Source organism: Pristiophorus japonicus, chromosome 9, assembly GCF_044704955.1.
Source record: "Pristiophorus japonicus isolate sPriJap1 chromosome 9, sPriJap1.hap1, whole genome shotgun sequence".
Taxonomy (NCBI): domain Eukaryota; kingdom Metazoa; phylum Chordata; class Chondrichthyes; family Pristiophoridae; genus Pristiophorus; species Pristiophorus japonicus.
In genome coordinates this window covers 74,577,822-74,604,385 of record NC_091985.1, presented here as the reverse complement: position 1 = coordinate 74,604,385, position 26,564 = coordinate 74,577,822, and the positions used below count along the sequence as shown (strand labels likewise).

At 43.5% G+C, this 26,564-nt stretch overlaps 1 protein-coding gene across 1 annotated transcript in view; it reads right to left on the bottom strand.

Annotated features, from left to right (window-relative positions):
* Nucleotides 1–2,079: 2,079 nt before the first annotated feature.
* The window catches only part of LOC139272634 (spermatogenesis-associated protein 7 homolog), a 296,319-nt gene continuing 271,834 nt past the window's right edge, over nt 2,080–26,564 (bottom strand). The window contains exon 11 of the mRNA XM_070888711.1: nt 2,080–2,845. Coding sequence (XP_070744812.1) covers nt 2,516–2,845 — 330 coding nt within the window. The 3' untranslated portion in view covers nt 2,080–2,515. The remainder of the gene's footprint in view (nt 2,846–26,564) is intronic.

Sequence of the window (26,564 nt, the reverse complement as noted above, 5' to 3'; positions counted from 1 at the left end):
ACAGAAATTAATTAAAACTAATAGAATTTCAATTGCGATTGTAGCTGATTTTATTTACCAAAACTTCAGTTTCAATCTTTTATAATCCAACAGTGCATTAAAGCCCTCAAAAGTATTTCAAAGATGTATGTTTTGTACAAAAACTTTGAATTTATACAATATTTAATTTTGTTTCTGTAAAAATAATTTAAATTTTGGGCAACAACTTTTGTTTATACAGTGATATTTGCGTAATGCCCCAAAACACTTTGCAGGAAACCAAGCAGGAAGTGGGAGAGACGTTGGGTGAGGTGACGAAGTGTGCTTAGTATAGTTTCCGAGTTTCCCAACTTTTTGTCTCATGTAAGTGCTTAACTGTTTTCATAAGCAATGTCTCTTACAAACTATAAACTTGCATCTTTTATTCTCTTTTATACAAAGTTAGCATAGCCCACGTCTAACCATTAACCTGATCACAGTAAATTGTTTGCTAGAGAGCATTTTCTGTCCATTCCGATGGAAAATAATCACACTATATCACTTTATACAGGCTAAACTACTAATCAAATTTATTTACAATTTTAAAGATTTATGGAAGCAAAATGAATACATGCAAATACAAAGCAGTACAATACTTGTACAAGAAAATTGGAAATTGTGATTAAGGGGTTAGTCTACTCTTTTCCAATATTGACTTTCTTTGATTAAAGATAAACATTCCAGTAAAAGCTGGAAAAATAGAATGCATGATGTCATTTGTGTTGCAGATGTCATTTGTGTTGCAAATGTCATTCTGGCACTTTGCATATGACATCACTGTGATACAGATCAATGTGTGTTCTTCTGGGCTATTTCTGTTCCAGGAAAAATAGTGGTCGATCTTTCAGAAAGTAACGGGTTGAAATTTTCAGGGCAATTTAAATTCTCTGGGCACTTTCAATCAAAACCAATTATGTTTTATGAGGAGGATGCTACTTGTATTTCTGTGTGCATGTTCAATTACAAATAAATAGGGCCAACAAAGTGCAATTTTCCCAATAGTGTGCGATTTTCTTCTGTGGTGTAAGTTGAACAGTTTTTAGGTCAATTTTTTCATTAAATTGTGCAATGCTTACTTACATGTGTCACGCTATATTACAGATTATATGACACTGAGTATTTCATGACATGGGGGTAATTTTCATCTCCGCCAGGCAATAATCTAGTGGAGTCCACCGTCCACCCATGGTAGAACCCACTCGTTTTTCTACCCATTGATATTAGAGATGAAAATCAGGCAGGTTCTACAATGGACAAACGATCCACTCTCAGCTTGTGAAGGTGAAAATTAAATCCATAATATACTTACAGGGTTACGGTTTCTCGTTATGATGCTTGGTTGAAGCCAGGTGGGTGGGTGGGGAACTTGAATGACATTAGACGTGCATATGATTTGGGGCATTTAGCTAGGATGTTCATACCTTGTGTTCAGCAGTTTATCCCCAGTTTCCTTCAACTGTGGAGCCAAAAGCGCAGCTTGGACAAATCTTGTACTGAAAAAAAAAAATCAAGACTGACATTCCAGTGCAGTGCTGAGGGAGTGCTGCACTGTCGGAGGTGCCGTCTTACAGATGAGACGTTAAACCTCTCAAGTGGAAGTCCCATGACACTATTTTGAAGAAGAGCAGGGGAGTTATCCTGGGAGTCCTGACCAATATTTAACCCTCAATTAACAAAAAAAACAGATTATCTGTTCATTATCACATTGCTGTTCGTGGGAGCGTGCTTGTGTGCAAATTGGCTGCTGCGTTTCCTACGTTACAACAGTGACTACACTCCAAAGTACTTCATTGGCTGTAAAGCGCTTTGTGACGTCTGGTGGTCATAAAAGGTGCTATATAAATCGAGGTCTTCCTTCTTTCAAAGCTTATGTTGGACGTATGCTTGTTTTAATAATGCACAGGCTGCATCTGGTCCAGGAAAGCTGGTGCTATGCACCTACATCCCTCAATGCCCCCCCCCCCAATAAAAACAATCTCTCAGTTGAAAAAAGTTGAACTCTTTGTGAGATGTTGTTTTGCGTGGTGCAAGGAAGAATTGTTAAAATAATAAACCTGAAGTAGTCTGTCAACTCTCGCATGGCAAATTCTCAACTGTGGCCAGGCCATCAAGTAGAGGTGTAGTATGTTTCCATAAAGAAAGATTGATAACTGGCATATGAATCACCTTGGTTGCTTAAAAGCACCTTCTGATTTCTTAGCGCTACATTGGTAGAAGACTCAGAAGCAGGAATTTTGTCCACTTACTCACAACTGGGGATTAATAAGTTACGAGTGAGATGGAAACCTAAAGGGCAGATGAATGATAATCACTGAAGAATTCAAATGCCAATGTCCTAAATAAGCTGAATAATTTATTTGCAGTACATCCTGGATCAGCTGAAAGAACACTGCTGGTCATTTCAGATATCTTTTAAGAACATTGTGACCTTGATTAATGATGTGTGGTACAATCTTGCTATTTTTCTTTTTGTTTAAACTAAAAGAACAAAAGCTCTTTATTTGACAGGATTTATGTCTTCATCCACTGTAGATAGCATTGTGGCCAGTGTCTTCCTCAGGTTTTCAACATCATTCTTTTTTGGACATTTTTCCAGGTATATGCTTTGATTTTCAGTTAGGTCTGAGTTCTCATTCAGTGTTCGCCAATCATCATTTTCTTTGTGATCATATTTAAATAGGATTGGTTCCTTTAACATATGTGCTCTGTAAGATGTTTTGCCAAACAGCAGGGGTATCTGTGCTGCTGTACTACATTCGGAGTAGCTAACAGTTGGATCTGTTTGTAGCTCATTTCTCAGGTTTTGCAGCATACTTTTCAGCTTATCCTGCAAACAGTTAAACAAATGTTTGATTTAGCTTTTACCCATTTTCTAGTACAGTATGAATGCATGCCCATTAGTACAACAGCATTGCATTGTTCTGCGGAAAAGGCTAGTGCAAAGCGTAAAATACCAATTTATTTTTGCAAATCCACATTGTTATTTTTAGGACTATTCTGTGAATTTTGGCCTCATCACTGTAAGGGATGGTAATGCTAGGGAGCAAAACACTTTCCATTTTCAGGCACCAAATGTCAATGTCAGAATATACGGTTAGAACATAAGAACATGAAAATAGGAGCAGGCGTAGGCCATACGGCCCCTCGAGCCTGCTCCGCCATTTAGTACGATCATGGCTGATCCGATCATGGACTCAGGCCCACTTCCCTGCTCGCTCCCTGTAACCCCTTATTCCCTTATTGGTTAACATAGAAAATAGGTACAGGAGTAGGCCATTTGGCTCTTCGAGTCTGCACCACCATTCAATAAGATCATGGCTGAGAATTCACCTCAGTATCCCTTTCCTGCTTTCTCTCCATACCCCTTGACCCCTTTAGCCGTAAGGGCCATATCTAACTCCCTTTTGAATATATCCAATGAACTGGCATCAACAACTCTCTGCGGTAGAGAATTCCAAGGTTAACAACTCTCTGAGTGAAGAATTTTCTCCTCATCTCAGTCCTAAATGGCTTACCCCTTATCCTTAGACTATGTCCCCTGGTCCTGGATTTCCCCAACATCGGGAACATTCTTCCTGTATCTAACCTGTAGTCCTGTCAGAATTTTATATGTTTCGACACAATCCCCTCTCATCCTTCTAAACTCCAGTCGATCCAGTCTCTCCTCATATGTCAGTCCCGCCATCCTGGGAATCAGTCTGGTGAACCTTCACTGCACTCCCTCAATAGCAAGGATGTCCTTCCTCAAGTTAGGAGACCAAAACTGTACACAATACTCCAGGTGTGGCCTCACCAAGGCCCTGTACAACTGTAGTAACACCTCCCTGCCCCTGTACTCCAATCCCCACGCTATGAAGGCCAACATGCCATTTGCTTTCTTAACCGCCTGCTGTACCTGCATGCCAACCTTCAATGACTGATGTACCATGACACCCAGGTCTCGTTGCACCTCCCCTTTTCCTAATCTGTCACCATTCAGATAATAGTCTGTCTCTCTGTTTTTACCACCAAAGTGGATAACCTCACATTTATCCACATTATACTTCAACTGCCATGCATTTGCCCATTCACCTAACCTATCCAAGTCACTCTGCAGTCTCATAGCATCCTCCTCGCAGCTCACACTGCCACCCAACTTAGTGTCATCCGCAAATTTGGAGATACTACATTTAATCCCCTCGTCTACATCATTAATGTACAATGTAAACAGCTGGGGCCCCAGCACAGAACCTTGCGGTACCCCACTAGTCACTGCCTGCCATTCTGAAAAGTACCCATTTACTCCTACTCTTTGCTTCCTGTCTGCCAACCAGTTCTCAATCCACGTCAGCACACTACCCCCCCCAATCCCATGTGCTTTAACTTTACACATTAATCTCTTGTGTGGGACCTTGTCGAAAGCCTTCTGAAAGTCCAAATACACCACATCAACTGGTTCTCCCTTGTCCACGCTACTGGAAACATCCTCAAAATATTCCAGATGATTTGTCAAGCATGATTTCTCTTTCACAAATCCATGCTAACTTGGACCTATCATGTCACCTCTTTCCAAATGCGCTGCTATGACATTCTTAATAATTGATTCCATCATTTTACCCACTACCGATGTCAGGCTGACCGGTCTATAATTCCCTGTTTTCTCTCTCCCTCCTTTTTTAAAAAGTGGGGTTACATTGGCTACCCTCCACTTTTACATGCCAATATTTTTTCATGCTCTCTCTTTGCTTTCCTAATTTACTTTTTAATTTCACCCCTGCATTTTCTATACTCGTCTAGGGTTTCTGCAGTATTGAGCCCTTGGTATCTATCGTAAGCCTCCCATTGTTTATCCAAACCTGTACACTGCTCATACACATGGCAAATGATTAATTCATGACAAGTAATTAAACTAGAAGGGAACTTTCAATATAGAACACAAAGCAATACTGCCTCTGTGGACTTTGAGTGATGTTTTTATATTTCATTTCTGTGATAGTTAAGAACATAAGAAATAGGAGCAGGAGTAGGCCATTTGGCCCCTCGAGCCTGCTCCGCCATTCAATAAGATCATGGCTGATCCTATCATGGACTCAGCTCCACTTCTCTGCCCGCTCCCCATAATCCTTTATTCCATAATCGCTCAAAAATCTCTCGATCTCCGCCTTAAATATATCCAATTATCCAGCCTCCACAGCTCTCTGGGGCAGAGAATTCCATAGATTTACAACCCTATGAGAGAAGAAATGTCTCCTCATCTCAGTTTTAAATGGACGGCCCTTTATTCTAAGACTATGTCCCCTTGTTTTAGTTTCCCCTATGTGTGGAAATATCCTCTCCGCCTTGTCGAGCCCCCTCATTATTTTATGTTTCAATAAGATCACCTCTCATTCTTCTGAACTTCAATGTGTATGGGCCCAACTTACTCAACCTATCCTAATAAGTCAACCCCCTCATCTCCGGAATCGACCGAGTGAACCTTCTCTGAACAGCCTCCAATGTAAGTATATTCTTCCTTAAATACTGGGACCAAAACTGTACGCAGTACCCCAGGTGTGGCCTCACCAATAGCCTGTACAGTTGTAGCAGGACTTCTCTGCTTTTATACTCTATTCTCCTTGCATACTAACTGTTTTTGTTTCATGCACAAGGACCCCCAGGTCCCTCTGTACTGCAGCACTTTGCAATTTTTCTCCATTTAAATTATAATTTGCTTTTCTATTATTTCGGCCAAAGTGGATAACCTCACATTTTCCCACATTATACTCCAGGGAATTTTGGTAGATTACAACCAATGCATCCACTATCGCTGCAGCCACTTCTCTTAAGACCCTAGGATGTTAGGCATCAGGTCCAACGGACTTGTCCGCCTTTAGTCCCATTATTTTACCTAGTACTACATCATCAGTGATAGTGATTGTATTAAGTTCCTCCCTAACTATAGCCCCTTGGTTATCCATTGTTGGGATGTTTTTAATGTCTTCTACCGTGAAGACCGATACAAAATATAGTTGATGCCCCAATTAATCTAATGTCATAGATTTGACTTACATGCAATCTTCAGGAATTGAGACTTTATACACCCCACCTCCAAGCCCCCCTAAAATAGATGTACCGGCTTCCTCAATGGCACAAGTAGGGAGCATCATAGGTGTCAAGGCCACAGAAGCGGACTGCCTCGATCTTATTTTAAGTATTTCCGAGGGCATCAACCCCTGCTCCTATGATTTAGACGAGGGGATTAAATGTAGTATCTCCAAATTTGTGGATGACACTAAGTTGGGTGGCAGTGTGAGCTGCGAGGAGGATGCTATGAGGTTGCAGAGTGACTTGAAAAGGTTAGGTGAGTGGGCAAATGCATGGCAGATGAAGTATAATGTGGATAAATGTGAGGTTATCTACTTTGGTGGTAAAAACAGAGAGACAGACTATTATCTGAATGGTGACAGATTAGGAAAAGGGGAGGTGCAACGAGACCTGGGTGTCATGGTACATCAATCATTGAAGGTTGGCATGCAGGTACAGCAGGCGGTTAAGAAAGCAAATGGCATGTTGGCCTTCATAGCGTGGGGATTTGAGTACAGGGGCAGGGAGGTGTTACTACAGTTGTACAGGGCGTTGGTGAGGCCACACCTAGAGTATTGTGTACAGTTTTGGTCCCCTAACTTGAAGAAGGACATTTTTGCTATTGAGGGAGTGCAGCAAAGGTTCACCAGACTAATTCCTGGGATGGCGGGACTGACATATCAAGAAAGACTGGATCGACTGGGCTTGTATTCACTGGAGTTCAGAAGAATGAGAAGGGATCTCATAGAAACTTTTAAAATTCTGAGGGGTTTAGACAGGTTAGATGCAGGAAGAATGTACCCAAAGTTGGGGAAGTCTAGAAACAGGAGTCACAGTCTAAGGATAAGGGGTAAGCCATTTTAGGACCGAGATGAGGAGAAACTTCTTCACCCAGAGAGTGGTGAACCTGTGGAATTCTCTACCACAGAAAGTTGTTGAGGCCAATTCACTAAATATATTCAAAAAGGAGTTAGATTAAGTCCTTACTACTAGGGGGATCAAGGGGTATGTCGAGAAAGCAGGAATGGGGTACTGAAGTTGCATGTTCAGCCATGAACTCATTGAATGGCAGTGCAGGCTCGAAGGGCCGAATGGCCTACTCCTGCACCTATTTTCTGTTTCTATACTCAAATCCCCTAGCTATGAAGACCAACAGACCATTTGCCTTCTTCACCGCCTGCTGTACCTGCATGCCATGACACCCAGGTCTCGTTGCACTCCCCTTTTCCTAATCTGCCGCCATTCAGATAACATTCTGCCTTCGTGTTTTTGCCACCAAAGTGGATAACCTCACATTTATCCACATTATACTGCATCTGCCACGCGTTTGCCCACTCAACTAACCTGTCCAAGTCACCCTGCAGCCTTTTAGCGTCCTCCTCACAGCTCACACAGCCACCCAGCTTAGTTTCATCTGCAAACTTGGAGATATTACACTCAATTCCCTCATCCAAATCATTAACGTATATTGTAAATAGCTGGGGTCCCAGCACTGAGCCCGACGGCGCCCCACTAGTCACTGCCAGCCATTCTGAAAAGGACCCGTTTATCCCGACTCTCTGCTTCCTGTCTGCCAACCAGTTCTCTATCCATGTCAGTACATTATCCCCAATACCATGTGCTTTAATTTTGCACACTAATCTCTTGTGTGGGACCTTGTCAATAACCTTTTGAAAATCCAAATATACCACATCCACTGGTTCTCCCTTGTCCACTCTACCAGTTACATCCTCAAAAAATTCTAGAAGATTTGTCAAGCAGGATTTTCCTTTCATAAATCCATGCTGACTTGGACCAATCCCGTCACTGCTTTCCAAATGTGCTGCTATTTCATCTTTAATAATTGATTCCAACATTTTCCCCACCACTGGTGTCAGGCTAACCGGTCTATAATTAGCCATTTTCTCTCTCCCTCCTTTCTTAAAAAGTGGTGTTACATTAGCTACCCTCCAGTCCATAGGAATCAATCCAGAGTCGATAGGCTGTTGGAAAATGATCACCAATGCATCCACTATTTCTAGGGCTACTTCGTTAAGTACTCTGGGATGCAGACTATCAGGCCGCGGGGATTTATCGGCCTTCAATTCCATCAATTTCCCTAACACAATTTCCTGCCTAATAAGGATTTCCTTCACGTTCCTCCTTGCCACTAGACCCTCGATCCCCTAGTATTTCCGGAAGGTTATTCCTGTCCTTCGTGAAGACAAAACCAAAGTATTTGTTTGACTGCTCCGCCATTTCTTTGTTCCCCATTATAAATCCACCTGATTCTGACTGCAAGGGACCTACGTTTGTTTTCACTAATCTTTTCTCTTCACATATCTATAGAAGCTTTTGCAGTTAGTTTTTATGTTCTCAGCAAGCTTCCTCTCATATTCTATTTTCCCCCTCCTAATTAAACCCTTTGTCCTCCTCCTGCTGTATTACAAAATTCTCCCAGTCCTCAGATTTGCTGCTTTTTCTGGCCAATTTATATGCCTCTTCCTTGGCTTTAACACTATCCTTAATTTCCCTTGTTAGCCACGGTTGAGCCACCTTCCCCGTTTTATTTTTACTCCCGACAGGGATCTACAATTGTTGAAGTTCATCCATGTGACCTTTAAATGTTTGCCATTGCCTATCCACTGTCAACCCTTTAAGTATCACTCGCCAGTCTATTCTAGCCAATTCACGTCTCATACCATCGAAGTTACCTTTCCTTAAGTTTAGGACCCTAGTCTCTGAATTAACTGTGTCACTCTCCATTTTAATAACGAATTCTACCATATTATGGCCACTCTTCCCCAAGGGGCCTCGCACAACAAGATTATTTCTCATTACACATTACCCAGTCTAGGATGGACAGCCCTCTAGTTGGTTCCTTGACATATTGGTCTAGGAAACCATCCCTAATACACTCCAGGAAATCCTCCTCCACCGCATTGCTACCAGTTTGGTTAGCTCAATCTTTATGTAGATTAAAGTCGCCCATGATAACTGCTGTATCTTTATTGCACGGATCCCTAATTTCTTGTTTGATGCTGCCCCCAACCTCATTACTACTGTTTGGTGGTCTGTACACAACTCCCACTAGCGTTTTCTGCCCTTTGGTATTCTGCAGCGCCACCCATACAGATTCCACATCATCCAAGCTAATGTCCTTCCTTACTATTGCATTAATTTCCTCTTTAACCAGCAACGCCATCCCACCTCCTTTTCCTTTCTGTCTGTCCTTCCTAAATATTGAATACCCCTGTATGTTGAGTTCCCAGCCTTGGTCACCCTGGAGCCATGTCTCCGTGATGCCAATTACATCATATCCATGAACTGCTATCTGTGCAGTTAATTCGTCCACCTTATTCCGAATACTCCCTCGCATTGAGGCACAGAGCCTTCAGGCTTGTCTTGTTAACACCCTTTGCCCCTTTCGAATTTTGCTGTAATGTGGCCCTTTTTGCTTTTTGCCTTAGGTTTCTCTGCCCTCCACTTTTACTTATCTTCTTTCTATCTTTTGCTTCTGCCACCATTCTACTTCCCTCTGTCTCCCTGCATCGGTTCCCATTTCCCTGCCATATTAGTTTAACCCCTCCCCAACAGCACTAGCAAACACTCCCCCTAGGAGATTGGTTCCAGTCCTGCCCAGATGCAGTCCATCCGATTTGTACTGGTCTCATCTCCCCCAGAATCCCTCCCTTCTGCACCACTCCTCGAGCCACGTATTCATCTGAGCTATCCTGTGGTTCCTACTCTGACTAACACTGGTAGCAATCCTGAGATTACTACTTTTGAGGTCCTACTTTTTAATTTAGCTCTTAGCTCCCTAAATTCATCTTGTAGGACCTCATCCCGTTTTTTTACCTATATCGTTGGTACCTATATGCACCACAACAACTGGCTGTTCACCCTCTTCAAAATGTCCTGCACCCGCTCCGAGACATTCTTGACCCTTGCACCAGGAAGGCAACATACTATCCTGGAATCTCAGTTGCGGCCGCAGAAACGCCTATCTATTCCCCTTACAATAGACTCCCCTATCACTATAGCTCTCCCACTCTTTTTCCTGCCCTCCTATGCAGCAGAGCCACCCATGGTGCCATGAACTTGGCTGCTGCTGCTCTCTTCTGATGAGTCATCCACCTCAACAGTACCCAAAGCGGTGTATCTGTTTTGCAGGGGATGACCGTCTATTTCTGTCTTAAATTTATTCAATGACCCAACTTCCACAGCTCTCTGAGGCAGCAAATGCCACAGATTTACAACCCTCAGAGAAGAAATTCCTCCTCATCTCACTTTTAAATGGGCTCCTTCTAAAATTATTCTTCCTAGTTCTAGTCTCCCTTATCAGTGGAAACATCCTCTCTGTATCCACCTTGTCAAGCCCCCTCATAATCTTGTACGTTTTGATAAGATCACCACTCATTCTTCTGAATTCCAATGAGTAGAAGCCCAACCTTCTCAACCTTTCCTCCTAAATCAAACCCCTCATCTCCGGAATCAACCTAGTGAACCTTCTCTGAACTGCCTCCAAAGCAAGTATATCCTTTTTCAAATATGGAAACCAAAACTACGCAGTATTCCAGGTGTGGCCTCACCAATACCCTGTATAACTAGCAAGACTTCCTTGCTTTTATACTCCATCCCCTTTGCAATAAAGGCCAAGATTCCATTGGCCTTCCTGATCACTTGCTGTACCTGCATACTAATCTTTTGTGTTTCATGCACCAGGACCCCCAGGTCTCGCTTTACTGCAGCACTATGCAATTTTTCTCGATTTAAATAATAACTTGCTCTTTGATTTTTTTTTTCCTGCCAAAGTGCCTAACCTCTCACTTTCCAACATTATACTCCATCTGCCAAATGTTTTCCCACTCACTTAGCCTGTCTATGTCCTTTTGCACATTTTTTTTGTCTCCTCACACGTTGCTTTTCCTCCCATCTTTGTATAGTCAGCAAACTTGGCTACATTACACTCAGTTCCTTCATCCAAGTTGTTAATATAGATTGTAAATAGTTGGGGTCCCAGCACTGATCCCTGCGGCACCCCACTAGCTACTGATTGCCAACCTGAGAATGAGCCATTTATCCCGATTCTGTTTTCTGTTAGTTAACCAATCCTCCTATCCATGCTAATATATTACCCCCAATCCTGTGAACTTTTATGTGGCACCTTGTCAAATCCTTCTGGAATACACCGCATCCACTGGTTCTACTTTATCCACCCCGTTCATTACATCCTCAAAGAATTCTAGCAAATTTGTCAAACATGACTTCCCCTTCATAAATTCATGCTAACTCTGCCTGACTAAATTTTGCTTTTCCAAATGACCTGCTACTGCAGGTGGAAGCAGAGAAAGGGCTAGACTTTGCACTTTTGTGAAAATTGGCCAAAAATGGTCATTATTTCCAGCGGAAGCGGTAAATATGGGTTTTGACATCGCCGGATTATCGCCCATTTTCAAAACCGTAACTTTCCATTTATTAAAATTAATATTACCGCGAGTGATCTGAAATGGGCGTTCGTGTTAAAATTTTTTGACCTGCCGTAAAGTGTCGCCGACTATAGCAACGGCATGGCAACACTCATTTCCTGCGTTTCAGGAGGTTGGGGGGTCATCACATGCGCAGAAGAGGAGACAGAGCGAGGGAGCAGAGAGGGACTGAAAGCGTGTGTGGGTGTGGTTTGTGCTTGTTTGGCTGTTGTGGAAGGCAGGAGGGAGATTCACCAGCAGCAAAAAGCCTACTAAGCACCAAGAAGGTAATTGGCACCGAGTTTTGGTCCAACAAATAATATATACATGGAAAGGATGGAGGAGGCCCTGGAGCTGTTAGCCAGGAACACTGGTGGCAGAGGGCTCCCAGTGGTCCCGGAGCACGGCACTGTACCCTGAGGTGCCGCACCCCCATTGCCAACCACACGAGAGCCAGGAGGAAGATCTCGCTTCTGGCTCGGAGCACGTTCCCACCTCGCGACCATCCTCTCCCGTATCTGTCCAAGCAGCGGTTCTGCCGTCATCCCCCCCCCAATGAAGCAGTGCCTGAGGAGCTTCTCGGCCAGGCGGCTTGGAGTCAGAAGGGGAAGGGGCAGAGGTGGGAAGCAAAAGCAGGGTGGGGAAGGAAAGCGAGGTGCATGGCCGCATGGGGCATATATTTAGGTTACTGCTGCTATTTTGGTGGGAGCGTCAAGGGGCGAGGGGGGCTACCTTGCTGGTCTTCTGTTTTGCTGGAAATGGGGACCGTTGTAATGATGTAAATGTGATAACTTTGTTGTGGGGTGGAGTGTTTTTTACAGTTATACTTATGATTTCAGACAAATGGTCGGATTAAATGTTTTTTATTTAACATAACCTTGTTGTGCATTGTCTCGGATCGCTGCAGCGTTACACACTGATGATTCCTTAACATGAAAGGTTATAATTACACTAACTTGAATCAACTTAAACTTTAACTGTCACCAAGGTGATGCACACTATTGATGTATGACCTGCATATCCAGCAGTGTTGCAGCTTTGTAAATATCACCAACGTTCTTTCAAGCAAAGCGCTCATTTATGAGCTGCTGACAAGAGTTGTGCAGCTATGTAGCCACCACGGGCCCTTTCCTGCGGTCTAGAGGGGGTGCATGGTTTCAGCGTCAGCCTGATTGTCTGGCCCGAGGTCAGCGTCCACCTCCTCGTCCTCCTCTTCCTCTCTCTCTCTTGAGGTGAACTGTCTGTCCCTTCTGGCAATTCTTATCCCCTCCTGATAGCCAAGTTGTGCAGCATGGAGCACACCACCACGAATTGAGCTACCTACTCAGGGTGATATTGGAGCTCATCTCCAGAGTGGTCCAGGCATCTAAAGCGCTGCTTAAGCACTCCAATGGTTTTCTCGACGATATTGCGAGGGGATCTGTGTCTCTCGTTATATCGCTTCTCAGCTTCGGTGTGGGTGTCACACAGGGGGGTCATCAGCCAGGTGGCGAGGCCATATCCTTTGTCACCAAGCAAGCAGTGTGGCTCACTGGTAAACATGACAGATACAACACGCTCACTTAGGATGTAAGTATCATGGATGCTGCACGGAAATTTATCATTCACTGCCTAGATAATTTGCCGGTGGTTGACAACGAGTTGCACATTCAGGGAGTGGAATCCCTTGCGGTTCCTAAAAACCTCTGCCTCCTGAAAAGGTACCTGCATCGCGATGTGCGTTCAGTCTATTACTCCCTGCACCTTGGGGAAATTAGCAATTCGGTAGAATCCTAAAGCCCTCTCAGTCTGAGCCTCCCTGGTCATAGGGAAGCTGATAAAGTCCCTCCTGCGTGCGTACAGGGCTTCAGTGACCTGTCTAATGCAGCAAAGTGTGGCATGCTGAGACATAGCGCAAATGTCGCCAGCTGAGGCCTGAAAGGAACCCGATGCGTAGAACGAAAATGCCGTGGTGACCTTGACCTCGACGGACAGTGCGGTCCTGATGGTGCTGGAAGGCTGAAGATCTCCCCTGATGAGCTGGCATACCTCACTGATAACCTTCTTGTGGAAGCGCAGTCTCCTAAGGCAGGTGGTGTCGGACAAGTTGAGGTAAGACTGCTTCCCCTGTAAGTGCCGGGGGTGTAACGTCCGGTCCTCCTCATCAGTCTGGCATGTCTTACGTTGGGCACATAATGCTGTCGAATGTACCTTCTGTCATCTCGCGTCTGCAGCATGTGCGTGGTCATCAAGAGAGGCTGAGAACTGACAGGTCCCATTCCAATAGCTATCAGTATTACACCGATTGTTCACAAACAATAAATGTCCCCACTAAGACACCTAAAGTAAATTCCAATTGTCCACAGTATGAAAAGATGTTTGTTTAGATGTTCAAATCACCTTAAAAGACCTCCAGAGTACATCCAAACTCCTCTGAAGTTGAAACAGAGCAGCCTTTTAAATGATGCGACCTGCGATTTAGAAAATGGCATCCATACCGCTATGAGTAGTTCAGGTCAGTTCAACTTTTTCACAGCGTTTTTTTCGGTGAGCGATATTGTCGGCAAGATGTGTGCGAGGTGCCGAAAGTAACGCTGGGCGATTTTCTGGGCGTTCGTTTTGGCAAATGTGATCTTTACAACAAAAAACAGTAGCCGGGCGGTATTATTAAATCTTGCTGTTAATTACGTGCCGAAAGTAATGCTGGGCGATATTATGGGCGTTGGTTTTGCCCATTCTGATCTTTCCGCCCAAAAAAAGTGTGCAGGCAGTATTACTTTTTATTGCCGTTACGTACATACCGAGAAATGGGCGTTCCTTTCCATTTTGTGGCTAAATGGGCGTTATACCTCATTTCAGTGTTAAAATGGACGTTAAGTGGGTAGTATGCATGCAAAAATAATGGAAAATCTAGAGCTCTAGCTCTCTCTGTAGCGATGGGGTAAATTTTATGAGTTGGTGCCCCTGGTATTGCCTTTAACCTTTGAGACCTGAAACATATTGAAGTAAGAGTCTGACATGAAAGAAGTTTGGCCAATTTTAATTCGTGTGTGGGCATATGCCGATATCTCAGTGGAAATCGCACTAAAAGGGGCCAAAGGTTGGCTGCTGTGGCAAATGTTAAAATAGTTTCAAATAGTTAAAATAAAATCAAAATAGGAATCAAAAGATCTGAAATGCATAATAGTGTTCTTTTGAGATTAAGACACATTAGAGTAAATTTTCTGAGCTAGTGTTCCTGGCATGGAACCTTGACAGGAGGACAGATTGGACAATTGGGTGCTGAAATCAGTACAAAAAACAAAATACTGCAGATGCCAGAAATTCTGAATTAAAAACAGAAAATGCTCAAAACATTCAACAATTCAGGCAGCATCTGTGGAGAGAGGAATGTAGGATTAACGGGCTAGACTTTCCACTTGGTGGCTAAGGTCGAAAAAAATGGGCCTTGTTCCAGCAATGCGGGACGTATCGCCCGTGCTGATCGCCGGCTCAAGGCCCATTTTTTTTTTTTTTTTTGTTGCGATTTTCCACTCGGCCTTAGCCCGGCGATGTGATTTCTCGGCGATCTCACGATTGCCCAAAGAAAAGGGAAGGGAAGGGAAGGGAAGTAAATGAATAAAAAAGCTTCCCTAGCAACGCATTACTGCGCATGTGCAGGTTGATTTTTTTTTCAGGTTGATGCTCCTTCCCGCGTTTTGAGAGGTCAAGGGTCTTCACACATGCTCAGAAGCTCTGTGTGGGTCTGGGGGAAGAGAGAGAGAGAGAGAGGAGAAAGGAAGCAGGTATTTTGACCAAGCCTTAAATCAGATACATTTAAAGAATGGAGGGATTTGCAGGAAAGCGAAGGGCCAGGCCCTTCAGCGAGGAGGCCAATGAGGCCTCAGTGAACAGTGTTAGTGCAAGGTGGGAGGATCTGACACGGGGTGTGCATGGGAAACATCCACCCCGTGCATATCGGAGGATTTGGGCAGAGATTGTCCACATAGTCACATCGGCATCTAATGAAGCCCGGACACCGGACCAGTGCCGCAAAAGATGGAACAGTCTACTGGCGGCTGCAAGAGTAAGTTGAAATTTAAATTTGAAATCATTCATATTTATTACTTAATGATGTATGGAAATTCTAATTAGAATCTGCAATGTTATCTCATAATCTTTAAGCATGACTAAGTAACTATAACTAAATTAAGATTAAATTATGATTACATTTATGCACCGCAACATAAATTTAAATGTTACAGTATGAAATATCTTATTCCTATGCAATGTAGTGCAAACTTGTAGTTGAACTTATAAATCTGTCAGTCCTAATGTTTATTGCCAAATCCATCTGCTGATGCCGTGCAATGTTACCTTATCTATTACAGAAGAAGATATCCATCAACCAGCGAGAGCAACGCAGGACTGGCGGGGACTGTGCAATGCTGCAGTCGTTCACCGCCTATGAAGAGCTTGCAGTGGCCTTGGCGGGGCCAGAAAGCCGTTTGGTCACAACCCTACGGCACACATTGCTGGCTGAACACGGCGCTGCACCCCAAGGTGTCGTGTCCACATAGCAGCGAGACCCCAAGCACACAAGCGAGTACGGAGGACACAGTTCCTCCTGACTCGGAAGTAGAGCCTGATGCTTCTGCTTCCGCTCCATTACCTCCACCACGGCAGGAAGTCTTGCCGTCCCACTCTGCACGATGTCTTGGTGTCTGTCTGCGTAGACCAAAACGGGCGGATGGGGTGGGACAGGATCTGGAGGGAAACGTGGCCGCAGGTAGGGAGAGGGGAGTGCTTCTCAATCGTTCACTTGTTTCAAAAATGTTCACTTGTTATTATCACTTTATTATTCTCTTGTTAGTGTTACTAAATTGGGCACTTGTATTCAATACTTAAATGTTCACTTGTTATCATTACTTAACTGTTTACTTTCTATTCTTTCTGAAATGGTCACTTGTTATCGTTACTGAAATGGTCACTTGTTATCATGACTGAAATGGTCACTTGTTATCATGACTGAAATGGTCACTTGTTGTCATGACTGAAATGGTCACTTGTTGTCATGACTGAAATGGTCACTTGTTGTCATTACTTAAGTGGCCACTTGTTCTTTAAACTTAAATGTTCAATTTCTTCTAACGTTTTGGGGATTTTGAGGGAAGGGTGGGTTGGTGTGGGGGGTTGGAGAGAGGGTGTTGTTCATTAGTTCTTTAAAAAAAATGTGTTTCTTAATAAAGAACACATTTTTCTCCAACTTTTGTACCTTCTCTCTTAGTTACTTACAACGTACAGTTTTTCATGCATATTTGTTCTGTTTCCTCACGGAAATGAAACTTTTGATTAACCGTAACTGTAATTGAACGTTTGAATATCAATAATAATAGTTCATGCGAAGTGTTCATTAATGAGCTGCTGACGCAAAAGCTTAGCGGCTGTGTAACTGCCACTGGCTACTGATCTTCGGGAGAGGTGTGGTGGCTAGATTGCCAGGCTGATTAAACTCCCCTATATCCTCGCCTGCATCCTCTCCCGCCTGTTCCTCTCTTCATCCTCTCCGGCTGCCTCTTCTGTCTCATCTCTTTCTGGAGGTGGACCTGCAGCATGATCTGGCATTATTTGTCCTCTATAGCTAGGTTATGCAGCATGCAACATATCACAATAAACTCTGCTACCTGATCAGGGTGTTACTGGAGGCTGCCTCCGGAATGATCCAGACAACTGAAGCGCTGCTTTAGGACTCCAATTGTCTTTTCAACTATGTTGTGAGTCGCTATGTGACTTTCATTATACTGTTTTTGTGCTTCAGTGACAGGATTACGCAGAGGGGTCATGAGCCAACTGGCAAGGCCATATCGTTTATCCCCCAGCATCCAACCGTGACCTTCTGGCTAATTGGCAAACAGGTCAGGGATAGCACTTTCACGTAAGATGTGCGCGTTCTTTAAGGGTGCTTTCAGGGCAATGAGCGTGCAGTCTATTGCTCCCTGCACCTTGGGGAAGTCTGCTATTCTCGAGAAATCCAAAGCCCTCTCTGTCTGTGCCTCCCTGGTCAGTGGGAAGCTTATGAAGTCCATCCTGTGAGCGTAAAGGGCTTCAGTCACCTGTCGAATACAGCAGTGTGTAGCGTGCTGAGAGTTATGGCAGATGTCGCCAGCTGAAGCCTGAAAAGATCCCGATGCGTAAAAGGCTAGGACAGCAGTAACCTTCACCACAACGGACAGTGCGGTTCTGATGGTGCTGTAAGGCTGCAGATCACCCTTGGCGAGTTGACGTATCTCATCGATGACCTCCTTCCGGAATCGCAGCCTCCTAAGACAAGCATTTTCAGACAAGTTCAGGTAGGATTGCTTTTCCAAGTACCTTCGTTGGCTGTACGGTCTCCTCCTCTGTCTTCGTCTCCATCTATGCATTACTGTGCCACCTCTTCGATTGATCCTTTCAGTGACCAGTGTGTGTGCTGTTGCAATTAAAGGCAAGGAAAGCATCGGCCCCATAATCACTATCAATAATTACTTTCACTAATTTTAATAATCTCTCTGCTCTATAATCACTGTAGTCTGCCCTCTCCGTACCAGTCAGTTTGATAGGCCCCAACAATATTTTTAAACTATTTACTAAATTATTCCAATATATGAGATCTATTTAGCATAAATAAGTTGATAATACCTATTTATATTCCCTGTCCCAAGTTTCAGAGTACAATTTTCTTCAATTTTACTCTCTAAATGACTCACAACTAATTCTCCAGCCTTCCTCCGAAGTTAAAAATGGCGTCCGTAGTGCCCATTTCCTTCTCTTAGGCCCTGAAAAAGCAACTATTTTTCAGCCCTCTTTTGGGCCTTGCATCGGCCTAGCGAAGTGCATGCTAGGTGCCGAAACTTGGGATGGGCCTTGTGTGGGCGATCATTTGGACGATCATCTCGGCGATCAAAGTGGAAACTTAGACACCTGTTTTTCCGGCGATGTTTTGGGCCTAGTTTCCACTTTTTGCTCAAAATGGGCGATAGAAGTCCATTTTGTGCGATAGATGGGCGATGTGAAGTGGAAAGTCTAGCCCAACGTTTCAGATCAATGACCTTTCATATTGTGGAAATCAGTACCATTGATTTGCAGCCTTCCTGATTTTTCAGTTGTTAAAATTAAGCTAATAGAACATTCCTGACCAAAAAGGAACAAAATCATGCATGGCAATATCTGCATTTTTGACCATTTTTTGCCCCAACATTCTTTGGGATGCCTTGCTGTCATTGTTCCTATCAGTGCCTTCCAGCACTGATTCCGCTGCATTATGCAGGTCAGTTTGAGGGCTCATTATCTGGGCCGGCAGGTGCCAATACCACTCTGGCACCTGCCTATTCCACGCAGTCAGAAATCTGCTGCCAGCCCACCATTTTGCGGGTGGGTTGCACAAGTCTACCTCCCCCATCCCTATGTCTTTGGGGATCCATCGGTGGGGCCCATTTTTACCTCTCTGAAGGCTGGAAGGCCTCCAATCGCTTGGTATATGACCTCCAGAGATATGCTGAATCCCAACTGAGCCAGGCTCCTAGTGTAAATAATCTGAGTCCCTGGATCCACTTTCCTGATAACATTCACCTAAGGGGGCAGGAGGTGGCAGTTCAGCCCCTTACAGAGCGGAAAATGATTTGGATGAAGGAATTGAGTGTAATATCTTAAAGTTTGCGGATGACACTAAACTGGGTGGCGGTGTGAGCTATGAGGAGGATGCTAAGAGGCTGCAGGGTGATTTGGACAGGTTAGGTGAGTGGGCAAATGCATGGCAGATGCAGTATAATGTGGATAAATGTGAGGTTATCCATTTTGGGGGCAAAAACACAAAGGCAGAATATTGTCTGAATGGCGGAAGATTAGGAAAAGGGGAGGTGCAACGGGACCTGGGTGTCATGGTTCATCAGTCATTGAAAGTTGGCATGCAGGTACAGCAGGCAGTGAAGAAGGCAAATGGCATGTTGGCCTTCATAGCTAGGGGATTTGAGTATAGGAGCAGTGAGGTCTTACTGCGATTGTACAGGGCATTGGTGAGGCCTCACCTGGAATATTGTGTTCAGTTTTGGTCTCATAATCTGAGGAAGGATGTTCTTGCTATTGAGGGAGTGCAGTGAAGGTTCACCAGACTGATTCCAAGGATGACTGGACTGACATATGAGGAGAGACTGGATCAACTGGGACTTTATACACTGGAGTTTAGAAGGATGAGAGGGGATCTCATAGAAACATATAAGATTCTGACGGGATGGGACAGGTTAGATGCGGGAAGAATGTTCCCGATGTTGGGGAAGTCCAGAACCAGGGGACACAGTCTTAGGATAAGAGGTAGGCCATTTAGGACTGAGATGAGGAGAAACTTCTTCACTCAGAGAGTTGTTAACCTGTGGAATTCCCTGCCGCAGAGAGTTGTTGATGCCAGTTCATTGGATATTTTCAAGAGGGAGTTAGATATGGCCCTTGCGGCTAAAGGGATCAAGGGGTATGGAGAGAAAGCAGGAAAGGGGTACTGAGGTGAATGATCAGCCATGATCTTATTGAATGGCCTACTCCTGCACCTATTTTCTATGTTTCTAGTGGGTCTGCACCATAGGCTACTAGCAAAATGCCTATCCTTTATAAAAAATCTATGCAGAAATATTCACTACTTGATGCCGGATGAAAGGTCTGGTTCTGTTGCGGTATTTCTTTAAGAAAATTTTCAGCTGTATAATATTTAATAACACCACCTCTTCATATTTTAGCTATATTTTCTTACTCTCGTCATTGACATCTGCTGTAAACACATTCTTGCTGAGAGAGAAGATGTATGTAAATCTCAAGCCAGTTTCTGCATGTTATTTTCTACCTTTAAATTCTGCATTAGCTTCAGAGTGCCTTTCTCAGCTTCCAAGTCACTTCAATGACCCTGGTATAACATGATTTTTGACAGTTTTCCAACAGCCCTATGCAGGTATTCACAAAAGCCCTATATTTTGAGAAATCATTAGTTACAGTCCCATTGCATTGAAAAACCTAATCAAGTTATTCTCGTACCAATCAGTAAAAAAGCTCCATAATGCCTTCAATAGTGCTGCTGCATTTGTGCCAAAAAAAACTCTATAAAAAGCATTGCAACAGTCAGCATCATTTAATCAGTGTAAGCAAAGATCTTTGACTTAACTGTTTCTGAAAATATTTAGTACTGATTGACAATTCAAGAGGGAAGCTCCTTCAGACCGTTATCATTTCACATGATTTCCTCATAAATAAAGCATAGCCTTATTTAAATTAATTATGATTTTTTCATACTTTATAACCAATAATAATTGATTATTTTAGGAAACAAGAAAACACATCCATATTTTATTCCCTGGTTAATGCTCCAGTAAATTTATAAACTGAGATTGAGTTATCGGAAGTGTCAATTATATAATCAAAGAGGCTCGTCAGAACCCAAAGATTTCTGTATCTGTTTTGAAGTGACTCATTGACATTTGTTTCTGTGTAAAAGTGATAATATTTTGAGATTTAATTAATTAATTAATACCCATGAAATTGGTGGGTGTGCCATTCGGAGCACTGACCTACGCCCCGAATTCCTAATATTTGCTTCTGTTAAGAAAAGCTCTGAATCAGTATCGTTAAATTACAACATTTATTCCATGACATGTAGCTGACATGTTGTGGTATTGCTCATGGGCAATCTTATGGCTGTGATGTTTAACTGCTAAAATAGAAGTGTGCGTATCGATTTGAGCTCACTGCTGATTGTGGTGAACTGCACTAAATAGGGATGTCCTAAGAGAAATTAAGTGTTGATTGCTATTGTTTAAAAACAGTTATCTCTATATTGGTAACTGCTTGTAAATCTTTAGCATCTCCTCTTGGGAAGAGGCAGGGATACCAGGGTCAGCAGAAACTAAAAGGAAATGATTGGCTTTATTTCTTTTTGTTTTGTAGCTGTTTTGAGTATGATATTTGAGCCAATCAAATGCAAATGTTACATGCAAAACTCTTCTTTTTGACTATATCTTGACTCCCGTTTCAACCATTCCCCTTTTCTTCTGCCCACTGTATATGAGGAATGTTATAGAAATGTAAGTTGCTGCTCTGTGGCACTTACAAATGCCACATCCATCATTGTTAATTCCACCACTCCAGAGACATGGAACTAGTTCAGCAAGGAGTTCAAAAATTGTACTGGGTCAGACAAGGAATGAGAAACCACCCAGAATTTCCATTCATGCACTGTACAAAACATGTCCCCCACTTACAGTTATCTCCCCTTACCATGCTCTTAAAGCATTTTGAATGCTTAACATGAATGCTCATGAGGCAGTTGGGTGCCCTTTAACTGTCTCACTCTCCAGCCTTCAACTGGAACTAGTCACTTACATTCTTGCATTAGTCAGTGAATGAGCGTCACATGTAATATAGCTTGCTGTTGCATGCACATATCAAACTTGTTTTGGCCTGCATACTGATATCACACGTCTCGGTAGTCATTGCTAATTGTCACTTTTTGCACTGTTTTGCAAGAAGACAGCCCATAACAACAGAAAGAGAACAGCGCCAGGTGGCAGCCCTGCAAACCTGCGACTACTTACCTTTATCAGAAAGAAATTCTGGAAATCTGGCAGACAGTCCATCAAGAGTGCCAGAGATGGGAAGTGGGAGGTTAGGAGTCTGCACAAGGTTTGTGAAGTCTGCTTACCAGGACACTATTGTAACCTGTCTTCCTCTTTCCTTACTATAGATTTACTTGAGGAAAAAGAGGCCCAAGTAAATGCAATAGGCCTCACCACAGATCATCAGTCACTATCCCTCCCAAGCACCAGCTCAGATATATCAATCCTGAGGGATTTAGTGGATGAGCCTGAAGGAAGTAAACTAGGTGAAGCACACAACACTAGTGAGCATATTAGGATAAGGGGACACAGGTTCAAAATTTAAAACTGATAAGGAAACTCTGCACTCAAGCAGTGATCAACACATGGAATGGATTTACTGATAGAGTAGTGGAGGCTAAAATCCTGGAATAATTTAAGATGCAATTCGATACTGTAATTGGGGAATATATGGTCTTTCTGGATGGATGAACTAAGATGGCCTGAATCACCTCCCTCATCAGTAATTATCTTGTGGTACGGATCAGAAATGTGACCGGTTTCTGTCAAACAAAAGATGGTTTTAGAATACTAATGTTGATTGAATACAGACATTGGGTTGTACCTGTCTTATGGTATCGGATGGCTGGTTGGATGAAGCGGTATGTTCCAATTATCACACATTCCAGGGATGGCTGGACTGTCATATGAGGAGAGACTGGGTCAACTGGGCCTTTATTCACTGGAGTTTAGAAGGATGAGAGGGGATCTCATAGAAACGTATAAGATTCTGACGGGACTGGACAGGTTAGATGCGGGAAGAATGTTCCCGATGTTGGGGAAGTCCAGAACCAGGGGACACAGTCTTAGGATAAGAGGTAGGCCATTTAGGACTGAGATGAGGAGAAACTTCTTCACTCAGAGAGTTGTTAACCTATGGAATTCCCTGCCGCAGAGAGTTGTTGATGCCAGTTCATTGGATATATTCAAGGAGTTAGATATGGCCCTTACGGCTAAGGGGATCAAAGGGTATGGAGAGAAAGCAGGAAAGGGGTACTGAGGGAATGATCAGCCATGATCTTATTGAATGGCGGTGCAGGCTCGAAGGGCCGAATGGCCTACTCCTGCACCTATTTTCTATGTTTCTATACATGGACTACAGGACAAATATCGTGGAATCATAGAATAGTACAGCACTGAAGGAGGCCATTCAGCCCATCGAATCTGCGCTGGCTCGTCCAAAGAGCAATCCAGTTAGTCCCACTCCCCTGCTCTTTCCCCATATCCCTCCAATTTTTTCTCATTCCTTTAAATATTGGGAAGACTGAAGCCATTGTCTTCGGTCCCCACCACAAATTCCTTTCCCTAGCCATTGACTCCATTCCTCTCCTTGGCAACTGTCTGCAGCTGAACCACCTTTGTCATTGTTGAAGAATGGTTAATCCTCTAACTCAATTACAGGAAATGCAGTTTTTTGTGAATAAGCCTTGTCTCAGTACACCTTCAAGAGATTTGGAATGATTCTTTTGTGAGTGGGTTTACTTCAGAAGTCAGTCTATGCAATCTGAAGCCAGCAGAAGGTCTTGGTTGTTTGACTCTGTAGTTATATTGCATCATGCAAGAACTGAGCAACTGTTTTCAGGGATTTAGCTCTGTTGAAAGATAGCTCAATGACAAATGCTTTTATTGTTTTGATATATTGAGGAGAAGAGTAAAAGTTTATAGCTAAAGTAACAGAGGGATAGATCTTTGTATTTACTCCCTTGGCATTAAATATCACTTAGACTTTTATTTCTACACTCTATCTAACAAGGAGGATCCCACACCAGTATTAGAACCACAAGCTTGTTCTAAGTGCTGTCTTTTAAGGAGTGTCTTAAAGGAGGAGATGGGGTGTCCATATTTTGAACAATGTAGAGTTGGATGGGGAGGGGAAGGTGCGTGGGTTACAGGCGTAGGAGGTTACATAGATAACAGAGGCTATAAACAGAATTAAACATCAGGATGAGAATTGTAAATCTGAGATGTGAGGGATCAGAAGCCAGTTTAGGTTAGCTAGGGATAGGATATGGGCAACAGTTTGGATAAGCTTTAAGTTTACAAAGTTTGGAGGATGGAAGGTTGGCTCAGAACAGTGGAATAATTGAGTCTGGAGATGACAAAGGCATGGATGAGGGTTGCAGCAGCAGATGGGATAAGGTAGAGACAGGGGTGGGCGGAGAGTAGAGCGATATACAGCACTTTAATTTGTTTATGTCAGACGTGCCGCGTCGCGCTGATGCGTCACAATGTCCCTCCCCTTCTGTTAAAGGGGGGGGGGGCCCTGCGAACTCTGCAGCCACAATAGTGGCACCCACTGGGCCATCAGGGAGGGTTTCGGCCGGGTCAGCGGCCCGGTACCCAAGAGGGAGTGCTGGGCTGCCTGTTGGCGGTCCGGCTGAACCCGTGGCTGCCATTGTCGGGTCGACCTCTGAGTCAGCCGACAATTAAAATTAAAAAGTGCCCGTGGCAGAGCACCCTCCCCTTTAAGGCCGTTTTTTGTGCCGCCAGGCACTCAGTTTCCCGCAGGGAAAAGCTGTCGGGGGCACCGATCGGCGGCCGATTCGTTATCGCGGGGCAATTTCCCGCAGGGCAATTTCTCACTTGGGGCGGAAAGGGGGTTGCCACCTGTTGGAAGGGGGTCAGCGCGTGCCTGATGGGGTGGCTGGGTCAAAATCTGCAGAAAGGTCGAGGAGAATGAGGCGGGATGGCACATCAAAGTCATAGAGGATGCCACTGTGACTTTGGTTATGGCCATTTCAGTGTGACACGGTGGCAATCTGGAGAGATTCAAACATGAAGTTATGGAGAAAAGGCAGGAAAATTAAAGAGATAGCATTGGCAGAGGTGTGATGGGCTGAATGCCTCCTTTTGTACTGTAATTTCTGTGATTCTATAATATATCACACACAAAATAAAATGAGGCAGAACTATTAGAGCTGCATCATCCTTTCTCAACTGGTCATCAGTGTTTAAAAATAGATGCATGCCCAATGCTATCTTTGTACCTGAGGTGAACTTGTAGTAACCTCATCAGAATAAATGGCACTTAACTTATTTTATATTTTTGTGAACTCATCAGTTTTCAGTAGGTAATTCAAATAAAGTGCTCACTGGAAAAACGTCTACTATATCTCCCCTATAAATACTTCATGCTTCAAAATAGCCCAAATATATTCTGTCCATTTCTAAAATTAACCTTCGTACATGATCTCATAATTTACACAAACTGGTTATACCCTGCTGATCATAAAATGACTTGCAGCAATAAGTGACAATAGAATCATGAAATCAGTTGTGTAGTTAGCATTGAAGCTCCATCATAAATCATAACCTCTGCATTTATATCTATTCCCTACCATTTCAATAATAAATTTAAATTTTAACCCTACCCACAAGGCAAAATTCAGGTAGGTGGGCAGTTAAGAATTAACAGGTTACTGACTCGTTTGGAATTTGACACTCTACCCATCATATCCGATATTAACCTGCAGGGTACTATAGGCAGATGACATGCCTGTCCAAAGCAGGTGGGAACCTCGTGAATTCAAATTTTCAGATCGGTGTCTGATTAAGTAATCAATCCCCGACTGCAATTTTAATTGTGGCTTGAACAGGAAAGCCACAAGCTAGTGGGACGAGGATCCAGGGCCAGAGGAAGTCCAAATATGTACAAAAAATACTTTCTCTGTGGGGCCTGGAGAAACGACAACATTTAGTCCTGTTCTGTCCTTCCCCCCCCCCCCCCTCCTTCCCCCTTCCCCCCCCCGTGAAACGCTCCCAAAACTCGCTCCCCATGACTTACCTAGTTATCACAAATGTTTCTTTGACGCTGGCTGGCAGGATTTTGCTGCCTGATATTCCACTCCCATCCTCTGGCCAGCTGTCGATTCCTGCCTCTTTCAGGCGGACAACTGATTGGTGGCATGTAGATGAGGCATGGGTATTAAAATCGCCCACCTGATTCCCGCTCCCCATTCAAACCAGAACTTGAAAATTCCTCCTTTTTTAATTCAAGAAATACAGGCTTGAAAGGAATTACAAGAATAGTGCCCAATATCATCGTTTTCTATTAAGAATCATCAAAAGGTTTGATAGTCAGTGCATATGGAAGGGGCAATTTTGACTTTGGGAGATAGTGTAAACCGGGGGATATTGGATTAGCCAACCATTCTATATCAGTCCCAATTTTCACTTTCATCGATGGAAATGTATAACTGTTAGAAATTAGGAATATCTAAAAATATATATGGTTATGTGAATGAAACTGTGACGCAAATAATACTGTGTTTAAATGATTGTATGTTTCTGCTCGAGACAAGTAGGGGGTTAATGTCTGACTGAAACTATGTGGGACTGAAATTGTCCTTTTCCTTTTGGCTTCTTAACACCGGAAATCGACGGCCACGCTGCGGAGTGCAATGGCCGCCATTATCAAAATTCCACTCCAGTG